We start from the raw sequence: 12353 nt of genomic DNA, 5'->3' as shown, positions 1-12353 counted from the left end.
AGATTCCTAGGGACGGCTCTTTCATAAATGGAATATAGTATATAAGCATGTGTAGGAGAAAATGCTGTAAAATTAATGTAAATTAAATGGTTTTCAGTGCAGGAGCATCTCACCAAAACAATTTATACTGTGTAGAATACTGTACATTTTGTAAATGGTAGTATGGGCAACATACTGTATATAGGGTGACCATATTTTGGTTTTTTAAAAAAGAGGATAGAGTCCCTCCCCGGAATCAATTTAAAGTTACTCTACCTCCTAACAAAGTGACTTACAGGTGACGTCTTCACAGATTTCAATTGTTCACTTTCCTTTTCTTCTCCATTTGATTCAGACCATCATGCGCAGAGGTCTTTCGCCATTGGCGTACAACCTGCTCTCCTAGATAAGAAGATACCAGAAATAATAAATGCCACATGGTAGATGGGGCCGGACACATATTTTTCATTAGGACACAGGAGATTAGGGTATACCTCTGACTTATTGCTTCTACAGTCCATCCCCACCCTCTATAGCAAAGAACCTCCTATACAGCTGCCCTTTTAACACTTCCATCCTTTACCTGTCACGTTCCCTCAGGTGACTGATGTCAGGATATCAAGGAAACTGGCTGAGCATGGAGGAATCTAGCAGCCTCCTTGATTTCTCTTGATTTAGTATTGATAGGGTTAATGACCACTTTCCTTTTCTCAGCTGTTGCTCAGTGGTCATCACTTCTACCCTTAATAGTCTGACCCCATCCTTCTGACTATACGGTAGATAGCTTTCATTTGGGTTTGGCTGAGCTGGTGTGAGGTCATCTCCGGTGTTCCTGCTCGTACATCTCTACATAAGTTAAGTGTCGCGTTTGTTTGTGTTTGTTATATTCCCTGTTGTTTGTATCTGGGCCTGAGACAGAGACTTCCTTTTGTCCATCTGGGGAGGAATGGGTTGTCTCTGGTCCTAACCTTATTCCAGGGCCTTATAGGGAATAAAGGGCCTAGGTATCCTGCATATGAATATACCTACCTTCAAGGTCTATTCATATTGATAGGTAGTTAGGGCCCGGATCAGGGTTGTTTAGGAGGTGTCCTGTTCCTTCCCTAGTTTCCAGGCCCAGTTACTGTTCCCCTTCCCTCCTATGTTCAGTGTGGAAGTTTTCCCCCACACTGATCATTATCTACCGCCTACTGTCACGGTCCCTCAGGTGACTGATGTCAGGAAATCAAGGAGGCTGCTAGATTCCTCCATGCTCAGCCAGTTTCCTTGATCTCCTGACATTAGTCACCTGAGGGACCGTGACATTACCTTCTGCCAATACTGTGCCTGCTGCTGCCCCAAAAATATGTTACTGCCAAAATAAAAGTGTTAAAGGGCACAGCTACAGAACTAGATAATGATGGGACCCAATGCAGACCTTAGGCATCAAACCCCAGACGAGACCCCCAAATTAACGACCATCACACATCTGTCAATCACCCCTCCATGCTTTAAATCAGACCCTGAAGTCATTGGCCCTATTCAACACCCCTATCCATCAAGCAGACCTCAGATCAGACCCCAAAGTGATTATAACACCCCCTTCATCAATTAGACCTCAGATCAGAGCCCAAGGTAATGGCTCCTATATAACATCCCCACTCTGTCAATCAGACCTCAGATCAGACTCCAAAGTAATGGCACAATACTACCACCTCTATCAATCAGACCCCAAAGTAATGGCACCATCCTCCTTCATCTCATAAATCAGACATAAGACAAAAAATAAATAAAACTAGTGCACTCATCTTGCAGCTCGGTACTGACCTGACATTGCTCAGCGAGAGGTCATAGTGCACACTACATTCTCGTGCTGAATGCTGTCAGAACAAAGCACAGCATGGCACCCGGAGCAGAAGACCAGGGAGCGATGAGTAATAATAACCCTTGCAGCACTGCACTCGCTGCTCCCCCTTTACAAACTGACAGTGAAAAAACACACATAGACATTCAAATAAAGTTCTAAGTATGCCACCCACTCCACACCCCCCTTGAGAATCCCAGACATTCAAAAGATCCTTGCTGGGAAAAGAGATGTTGGGGGAAAAGAGGATGTATGGTCACCCTAAACATATACAATACTACTTATATTTTAACACCGTACAAGAAAAATGTGCACCACACATGGTGTGAACAGAAGATTAGCTACAGTAGTGAAGTGTTAGAGTTGGTAACTATATATTTAACCTTTTTTCATCATTCTCTGTTAATAGGATTATGGGGTCTTGTGAATAATGCTGGCATTTCTATACCTACAGCCCCCAATGGGTGGCTGAATAAAGATGATTTTGTCAAGGTGCTGAATGTCAATTTACTTGGCATGATTGATGTGACACTAAATCTACTTCCTCTTATCATGAGAGCCAGAGGACGAATCATTAATGTGTCCAGTGTGATGGGCAGATTGGCATTTGTGGGAGGAGGATATCCCATTTCCAGATTTGGAGTAGAAGCTTTCTCCGACTCTATGAGGTACAAGTTTGGGCAGCATTTTAAATTCCTTTTTTTATTGTATTATATGTCTCTTGAGGAAATGTTTTTTTTTTTTTTTTTTTTGGCACTATGTCAGACTAATTGCATAAGACTGCTCCAGGCAGAAAATGTATCTTTACATAAACTGTGTTTATAAGGCTGTCATAGCTGTCAGGAGGCATATTGATGTGGGCCCTCATTTCACCATTAGGCTTGGGAAAGAAGCACTCACATAGCATTGTCTTTCGACAGCATTGAGATGCACCTAAGGCTTTCAATTGAATAAATCCCCTGCAGTGATGAGAGAGAGCGCTATGTAAGCATTTCTCTCTCCTTATTCTAGAGATTGGTGAGGATCTCAATACTCAGACCCCACCAATCAAAACATTGATATCTAACTATGAAATATGAAAAGTGTTTTCAGAGTACAGGGTCACTTTAAGGGTATTTTGATGTATGACTTAAAGGGGTTGTCCGGGTTCAGAGCTGAACCCGGGCATACCCTTATTTTCACCCAGGCAGCCCCCCTGAGGCCAGCATCGGGGCATCTCATGCTCCGATGCCCTCCCTTGCCTTGCGCTAGATCGCGCAGGGCAAGGGTTCTTTTGTTTTCAATAACACACTGCCGGGCGGAAACTTCCGCCCGGCAGTGTGTTCGGTGGCGTCCCCAGCTCTGATTGGCGGGCTTTAGCGCTGCCCTAGCCGTTTTACTGGCTAGGGCAGCACTAAATCCCTGCCATCAGTGCTGGTGACATCACTGGGGTTCCTGGCAGCCCCATGGAGTGCCCCGGTACGTCACCGCATCTCCAAAAAATGCCTTTGCCCTGCGCGATTTAGCGAAGGGCAAAGGAGAGCATCGGAGCATGAACTGCTCCGATGCTCAAGTCAGGGGAGCTGCTAGGGTGAAAATGGAGGGATGTCCGGATTCAGCTCTGAACCCAGACAACCCCTTTAATAATAACATTTATAATCTTTATTTATATACAGCCAACATATTCTGCAGCGCTTTATAATCAGAGGGTTCATGTACAAACAAAATGGCACATTACATAGCAACAAACAAGTCAACAATTAAAACAAGATGAATAAGGGCCCTGCTCGAAAGAGCTTCAATCTATGAGAAGATACCTTACAGGTGTATGCCAAAAGTTTGTGGATACATTTCCCCACCTACACACAGATACTGTTTCATATTTCCAGAAGTATTCGAAAAAAATAGTGACACGTCAGTAAATGGAGCCTTACTGTGTTTACAGAGCCCATTGCCCATGGGAGGCAGCAAACATGTTTTTGTGTTTTAAGCACAGTAGTGTAGGTATAGACAGCCCTTTAATCATATAGAGAAAGAGTTTCTCATTTAATAAGCTGCCAGTGAGCAACAAATTGCAGCTGAATTAACCTTTCAGATACTGGTTGAAATATGGGGCAAAAGTCTGCCAACTGCTGAGATTTTTAGTCTCACTTTATGTGTTTAGTTAGTTTTAAAAGCAATCTAAAAGTAAAAGTTATGTATTAGTCATTAGGGCACGTGTAATTAAACGTTCTAAAGTCAAATTACTTAGGCCTCATGCACACGACCGTTGTGTGCATCCGTGGCCGTTGTGCCGTTTTCCGTTTTTTTTCGCGGACCCATTGACTTTCAATGGGTCCGTGGAAAAATCGGGAAATGCACCGTTTTGCAGCCGCATCCGTGATCCGTGTTTCCTGTCCGTCAAAAAAAATATGACCTGTCCTATTTTTTTGACGGACAACGGTTCACGGACCCATTCAAGTCAATGGGTCCGTGAAAGAACACAGATGCACACAAGATTGGCATCCGCGTCCGTGATCCGTGGCCGTAGGTTACTTTTATACAGACGGATCCGAAGATCCGTCTGCATAAAAGATTTTTCAGAGATGAACTCAAATCCGACAGTATATTCTAACACAGAGGCGTTCACATAGTGATGGGGACGCTTCTAGTTTGAATATACTACGAACTGTGTACATGACTGCCCCCTGCTGCCTGGCAGCACCCGATCTCTTACAGGGGGCTGTGATCAGCACAATTAACCCCTCAGGTGCTGCACCTGAGGGGTTAATTGTGCATATCATAGCCCCCTATAAGAGATCAGGGGCTGCCAGGCAGCAGGGGGCAGACCCCCCTCCCTCCCCAGTTTGAATATCATTGGTGGCCAGTGTGCGGCCCCCCCCCGCCCCCCCCTGTTGTAATATCATTGGTGGCCAGTGTGTGGCCTCCCCCGCCCCCCCATTGTAATATCATTGGTGGCCAGTGTGTGGCCTCCCCCGCCCCCCCTATTGTAATATCATTGGTGGCCAGTGTGCGGCCCCCCCCGGCCCCCCCTCTATTGTATTAATATCATTGGTGGCCAGTGTGCGGCCTCCCCCTCCCCCCATCATTGGTGGCAGCGGAGATAACGATCGGAGTCCCAGTTTAATCGCTCTGGGGCTCCGATCGGTAACCATGGCAACCAGGACGCTACTGCAGGCCTGGTTGCCATGGTTACTTAGCAATATTACAATATTAGAAGCATCATACTCACCTGCTGGCTGCTGCGCTGTCTGTGTCCGGCCGGGAGCTCCTCCTACTGGTAAGTGACAGGTCTGTGTGGCGCATTGCTTAATGATCTGTCACTTACCAGTAGGAGGAGCTCCCGGTCGGACACAGACAGCGCAGCAGCCAGCAGGTAAGTATGATGCTTCTAATATTGTAATATTGCTAAGTAACCATGGCAACCAGGCATGCAGGAGCGTCCTGGTTGCCATATTCCACTGTCCGTGGAATATGGTTGACACATGGAGGGCAAAAAATGGAAACGCGAAGCAAACACGGATTCTGCACAGATCAAACACAGATGTCAAACTGATACTGAAATGTGAATGAGGCCTGAGGCTGAAAACTGCCAGAGAACAAATTAACTGGAAGACTACCCCTGAGAGAAAGATATCGGGCATTTTTCTGATGGTTGAGAACCACTTCAAAGCTATGCCTGGAAAGAGAGTAAGGTGTTCACAAGTTTACGGCAATAACACTTTATTGCTGTGGAAAGGGTATATTACTTCGGCACCCACCACACTTTGAGACAACTGGCCAACCAGATCTAAGATCTGCACCCCGCAGCCTAGAAATTGCAGAAAGAGTTAATGAGAACAGAATTACACATGTGGTTATTTGGGAAGATTGTAAAGTGATGCTGCCTATACACAACTATTGGGAACAGTTTACACTGCAATATAAATTTGGGCACCACAAAAAAGAAATGAAATCAATATTTAGTAGATCCTCCTTTTTCAGAAATTACAGCCTCTAAACGCTTTCTGTAGGTTCCAATGAGAGTCTGGATTCTGGTTGAAGGTATTTTGGACCATTCCTCTTTACAAAACATCTTTAGTTCATTCAGGTTTGATGGCTTCCGAGCATGGACAGCTCTCTTTAAAGGGCTTCTGTCACCCCACTAAAGTGTTTTTTTTTTTTGGGCTAGTTAAATTAGTTATATTGCGATCTATGAAAATATAGTGGTGTTACTTACTTTGATCCAGCAGTTTCTTCCAAAAACAAAGTTTTATAATATGTAAATTCGGTCTCTACCAGCAAGTAGGGCGGCTACTTGCTGGTAGCTGCTGCAGAAAACCGCCCCCTCGTCGTGTTGATTGACAGGGCCAGCCGGGATCTCCTCCTCTGGCCAGCCCTGTCGGCATTTCAAAAATCGCGCGCCTATGTTCATTCGGCGCAGGCGCTCTGAGATGAGGAGGCTTGTCTCCTCAGCACTCCCTCAGTGCGCCTGCGCCGATGACGTCTTCTATTTCGGTGATGTCATCGGCGCAGGCGCACTGAGGGAGTTCTGAGGAGACGAGCCTCCTCATCTCAGAGCGCCTGCGCCGAATTAACACAGGAGCGCGATTTTTGAAATGCCGACAGGGCTGGCCGGAGGAGTAGATCCCGGCTGGTCTGTCAATCAACACGACGAGGGGGCGATTTTCTAAAGCAGCTACCAGCAAGTAGCCGCCCTACTTGCTGGTAGAGACCGAATTTACATATTATAAAACTTCATTTTTGGAAGAAACTGCTGGATCAAAGTAAGTAACACCATTATATTTTCATAGATCGCAATATAACTAATTTAACTAGCCCAAAAAAAATAAAAAATCACTTTAGTGGGGTGACAGAAGCCCTTTAAGTCACACCACAGATTTTCAATTATATTCAGGTCTGGGGACTGAGATGGCCATTCCAGAACGTTGTACTTGTTCCTCTGCATAAATGCCTTAGTGGATTTTGAGCAGTTTTTAGGGTCGTTGTCTTGTTGAAAGATCCAGCCGCGGCGCAACTTCAGCTTTGTCACTGATTCCTGGACATTGGTCTCCAGAATCTGCTGATACTGAGTGGAATCCATGCGTCCCTCAACTTTGACAAGATTCCCAGTCCCTGCACTGGCCACACAGCCCCACAGCATGATGGAACCACTACCATATTTTACTGTAGGTAGCAGGTGTTTTTCTTGGAATGCTGTGTTCTTTTTCCTCCATGCATAACGCCTCTTGTTATGGCCAAATAACTCAATTTTAGTTTCATCAGCCCACAGCACCTTATTCCAAAATGAAGCTGGCTTGTCCAAATGTGCTTTAGCCCACCTCAAGCGGCACTTTTTGTGCTGTGGGCGGAGAAAAGGCTTCCTCTGCATCACTCTCGCATACAGCATCTCCTTGTGTAAAGTGCGCCGAATGGTTGAACGATGCACAGTGACTCCATCTGCATCAAGATGATGTTGTAGGTCTTTGGTGCTGGTCTGTGGGTTGACTCTGACTGTTCTCACCATTCGTCGCTTCTGTCTATCCGAGATTTTTCTTGGTCTGCCACTTCGAGCCTTAACTTGAACTGATCCTGTGGTCTTCCATTTCCTCAATATGTTCCTAACTGTGGAAACAGACAGCTGAAATCTCTGAGACAGCTTTCTGTATCCTTCTCCTAAACCATGATGGTGAACAATCTTTGTCTTCAGGTCATTTGAGAGTTGTTTTGAGACCCCCATGTTGCTACTCTTCAGAGAAAATTAAAAGAGGAGGGAAACTTACAATTGACCCCCTTAAATACTCTTTCTCATAATTGGATTCACCTGTGTATGTAGGTCAGGGGTCACTGAGCTTACCAAGCCAATTTGAGTTCCAATAATTAGTTCTAAAGGTTTTGGAATCAATAAAATGACAACAGTGCCCAAATTTATGCACCTGCCAAATTTTGTTTACACAATTATAGCACACTTTCTGTAAATCCAATAAACTTCATTTCACTTCTCAAATATCACTGTGTGTGTCTCCTATATGATATATTTAACTGACATTTTTTATCGTAACAACCAACGATTTATACAGGAAAATCATGAGGATTAACAAGGTTGCCCAACCTTTCGCATCCCACTGTATATATATATATATATATATATATATATACAGTACAGACCAAAAGTTTAGACACACCTTCTCATTCAAAGAGTTTTCTTTATTTTCAGGACTATGAAGGCATCAAAACTATGAATTAACACATGTGGAATTATATACATAATAAACAAGTGTGAAACAACTGAAAATATGTCATATTCTAGGTTCTTCAAAGTAGCCACCTTTTGCTTTGATTACTGCTTTGCACACTCTTGGCATTCTCTTGATGAGCTTCAAGAGGTAGTCCCCTGAAATGGTCTTCCAACAGTCTTGAAGGAGTTCCCAGAGATGCTTAGCACTTGTTGGTCCTTTTGCCTTCACTCTGAGGTCCAGCTCACCCCAAACCATCTCGATTGGGTTCAGGTCCGGTGACTGTGGAGGCCAGGTCATCTGGCGCAGCACCCCATCACTCTCCTTCATGGTCAAATAGCCCTTACTTTCAAAGTTTTCCCAATTTTTCGGCTGACTGACTGACTTTCATTTCTTAAAGTAATGAAGGCCACTCGTATTTCTTTACTTAGCTGCTTTTTTCTTGCCATAATACAAATTCTAACAGTCTATTCAGTAGGACTATCAGCTGTGTATCCACCTGACTTCTCCTCAACGCAACTGATGGTCCCAACCCCATTTATAAGGCAAGAAATCCCACTTATTAAACCTGACAGGGCACACCTGTGAAGTGAAAACCATTTCAGGGGATTACCTCTTGAAGCTCATCAAGAGAATGCCAAGAGTGTGCAAAGCAGTAATCAAAGCAAAAGGTGGCTACTTTGAAGAACCTACAATATGACATATTTTCAGCTGTTTCACACTTGTTTGTTATATATATAATTCCACATATGTTAATTCATAGTTTTGATGCCTTCAGTGTGAATCTACAATTTTCATAGTCATGAAAATAAAGAAAACTCTTTGAATGAGAAGGTGTGTCCAAACTTTTGGTCTGTACTGTATATTAGTGCATTTCACTATAATTTAATTACTGCATACATTACCTACTACCATGTCTCTTTTCTTCAGGCGTGAACTTCGCCCCTTTGGGGTTAGAGTTTCTGTCATTGAACCTAGTTCATATAAAACACCAGCTACACACGTGGAGACTACAATACAAAGCCTACATTCTGTCTGGTCCCAGGCTCCTCAGTGGGCGAAGGAAACCTATGGACAACATTATTTTGGCGTTTGTGAGTAGTATGATTTATTAAAATTAAAATTTTAATATAAAAAACATCACTGTTTTGCCATTGTCCTTAAAGGAACCAGCTCTGTACACTGCCTAAGCTGCATTCAAGGAATCACACTCAGACAGCCAGAATCCAAATCTGTGCTATTGAAGGGCAAGCACCCCAAAACAGCTGTCTACCAATGGATATTCAAATTGGCTATTTTTCCTTGTTACAAGGCTTGTCAGATTTTGATTTATAAGAAGCCACTAAGAGAAGGTAACGCTAGCAAGATGGTTTACTTTCTCTGGGAGATACTGCTTTGAATATTTTTTTCCCCATGAACTATTGAGTTTCCATACACAGCTTCTCTCTTTAAGGAAAGCTAGTACCATGCTTAAGCTGTAGAAAGCACTAAAAAGCATACGGTATGTCTCCAATACTTTATTTTGTTCTGTCACCTGATGGCCAAGGTAGCAAAAAATCTACCTGCCTTGACTTATGTAAATGAGGCAGCTTAAAGTCAAGGGGGCAGCGGCCTTCATGCTTGCTGCATACACTCCCTGCCTCCTTCACTCTTGATGGACAGCTACTGTATATACTTTTTTTTCAGGAGCGATGCACCTGAAACCTTGCACTTTTGCCCCTGGGAGTCTGCACCCGGACAATGAGTCTCAGGAGCTCAGTACAAGACAGTTGGGCACACTGCGCATGTGCCAAAAACAAGAGAGATGGCACAAGCATGAGATATCACGCACATTGCACCTGAAGAAAAAAAAATAAGCTGTCCATCACGAGTGACAGAGGCAGCAAGTTTGGCTCAAAGTGTAAAGGCCAGTGCCCCCTTGACTTCAGGAGAGTAAAGTAGATTTTTAGCAAATTTGGCCATCACCTGACAAAATACAGCGTTAGAGGCTTTAAGGTACTATGGGCAGTTGGAAGGGATGGGAAGGGTGGGGTGGGGCATGATGCATATGTGAACCTAGTGTCTGTTGTATGTGAACTTAGCCTTTTCTGTAAATCTATATATTTTGATATATGGTTTTTCCATTCTAGATTGCAGGTTCATCCAATATAAACTATCTAGGTGCAACCCTCACATAACGCAGGTGACTGACTGCATGGAACACGCCCTGACTGCTGTATATCCTTGGACACGATATTCTGCAGGATGGATAACCAAACTCTTCTACCTCCCAGTATCTTATCTTCCAACTTTCATGTCAGATTGTCTACTGGCTCATCCTTTGTCAAAGCCACCATGTTTTTGCTCTTCAAATACTAGTACATGACTTGAATAATACAGTGCTTCATGTTTGGCTAGAATATTAAAATAGATTGATAAATCTTTATTAAACCTTTTGACTGTAATGTTTTTGACTGCCTGTATTTTTCCCATGTAAAAATAGCATTCTTAATTTTTTTTTTAATTTACTAGTTTTTCACAGTGTTTTCAACAGTCACGTGATCAGCTCTGTGCCCAAACTGTGAATACAGTAGCTCTCTCTGCCCCTCTCTCAGCAGAAAGAGAGAAACCAGGAAGAAACCAGACAACACAAGGTGCATGCCTAAAATAAAAAATAAATATAGGCAATAGCTTGGATGCAAGCTGCAGTTATCGATCCTTGTCACTGGAAGTAGGGTTCCTACCCCGTTGGCTGTAGAAAATAAACTCCAGTGACATACAGTAAGCAGGTATTCTTGCTTAGTGAATTTTATTAGTTATGCGGCTTAGGTGTGACGTTTCGGCCTTCAAGGCCTTTTTCAAACTGGTGCTGCTCTATAGGAAGGTAAGAAGGCGTTGTGAGAAGGCGATGGCTGAATGTGTAATGTGTGCAGACGCACAACCGGAGGATGCCAATAATGAAATAAAAAAAACATACATTACTTTCGTTGTAGATCATGTGCCCTCACTCTGGTTCTTCCAGCCAGGTTCTGTTGACCGAACAGCAGTAGTGATGCCACGTTGACAACACATGAGTGCTGGAGCCAATCACTGGCCTCGAGTAGTGAAGAGAAACAGAGCCCTGGAGCTATTGCACAAAATCTGTTTGGTAAATTGCGGTCAGTTTTTTACTTCACTCGAGGCCTGCCTCGAGTGTTGTCCTGGTTTCTTCTTAAAACCAAACAACCCCTTCAATTTCTGATTACAGCATGATGTGCACAGGGGCATATACACATCTCAACACAAAGCTCACTGGGCTCTGTGACATTTTGGAAAAATGTATAATTGTCTTTAATATGGGGAGGAATTTTTATATAGTCAGACCCTACCAATCTAGCATTTACCCCTATCTAGCATTAGTTTAACATGTAGCCAGAGTTATCTTGACTCCAGGCACACCAAGATGGTGACTTTAATGGCATTTGTTGTATTACTGTAATGTGAGTTTTTTGTGTTAAGACAGGCAAAAAAATCGCTGACTTGCTACCTCTTTATTTTCTGAAAGTAGACACCTAGCACTATGTAAAAACAAAGCCCTCATATGACTATGTGAAAGAATAAATGAAAAATGTATGGCCCTAGGGAGAGATGTACCTATAGATACCAGTACATTGAACATGGGAATACATTATACATGGGAAAAATACTACTGAGGTTTTTAGTCAAGGAAACTCCACCTATTATTAGCATTGGGCTCTATGGCTTGACAGGTAGAGTCTTTGCCTTAAATACAGAAGGGGGGCTCCTAAGTGCAGTGACTATTGTCTTCTATTAGTTTTAAAGAACAAACCCGGGAAAAATGGGCGTGTGCATAGGGCCACATGGTTCTGGGGCAGCAGTGAAATAGGAGGAGGCAACAGACTTTTCCTTACTTTATGGATATTTGCTTCTCCATAACAGCTCATTCATTTCACCTAAGCACACATGTGGCTGGAGTATCATTTTAGTCTGCATTTTATATTAAAAATGAAAGAAAAAAATAGTTTTATTTAAATAAAAATGCAAAACTCAAACTATGATTAAACCATTCAGTGCTGTGTGTATATACAATGTGTGTATGCTGCATAGCTGTGTATGTATAATGTACATTCTGTACTGCTGTGTGTGTGCATTGTGACACAGTGAGAGGTTTGGTCCGGGAAAACAGGTATTTTCCTCCCAGCATGTGCTGCTGGGCTGATTTACAGCCAGGTGAGGTCAAATACCAGACCGGATTTTAAGTGCCGATCCAGGTTTTGGCAGCACCTGGCTGTCCTTAAATTGGCAGTTGGGCTCAGAAGCGAGGTCTCTGTGTTGGGATCTGGGAGCCTTGTGTCTGG

The 12353-nt window shown here is 43.4% G+C and overlaps 1 protein-coding gene across 4 annotated transcripts in view; it reads left to right on the top strand.

Annotated features, from left to right (window-relative positions):
* LOC120996038 (retinol dehydrogenase 7-like) overlaps positions 1-10460 on the top strand; it is a 100625-nt gene extending 90165 nt beyond the window's left edge. For all 4 annotated transcript variants that reach the window (XM_040425703.1, XM_040425702.1, XM_040425700.1 and 1 more), the window contains exons 3-5: positions 2232-2490; positions 8947-9110; positions 10146-10460. In XM_040425703.1, the coding sequence (XP_040281637.1) occupies positions 2232-2490; positions 8947-9110; positions 10146-10381 (659 nt within the window). In that variant the 3' untranslated portion in view covers positions 10382-10460. The remainder of the gene's footprint in view (positions 1-2231; positions 2491-8946; positions 9111-10145) is intronic.
* Positions 10461-12353: the final 1893 nt, after the last annotated feature.

The sequence above is a fragment of the Bufo bufo genome, chromosome 3 (assembly GCF_905171765.1).
Source record: "Bufo bufo chromosome 3, aBufBuf1.1, whole genome shotgun sequence".
Lineage (NCBI taxonomy): Eukaryota > Metazoa > Chordata > Amphibia > Anura > Bufonidae > Bufo > Bufo bufo.
Note: the sequence above shows the minus strand (reverse complement) of the source record. Positions and strands in the feature narration are given on the sequence as shown.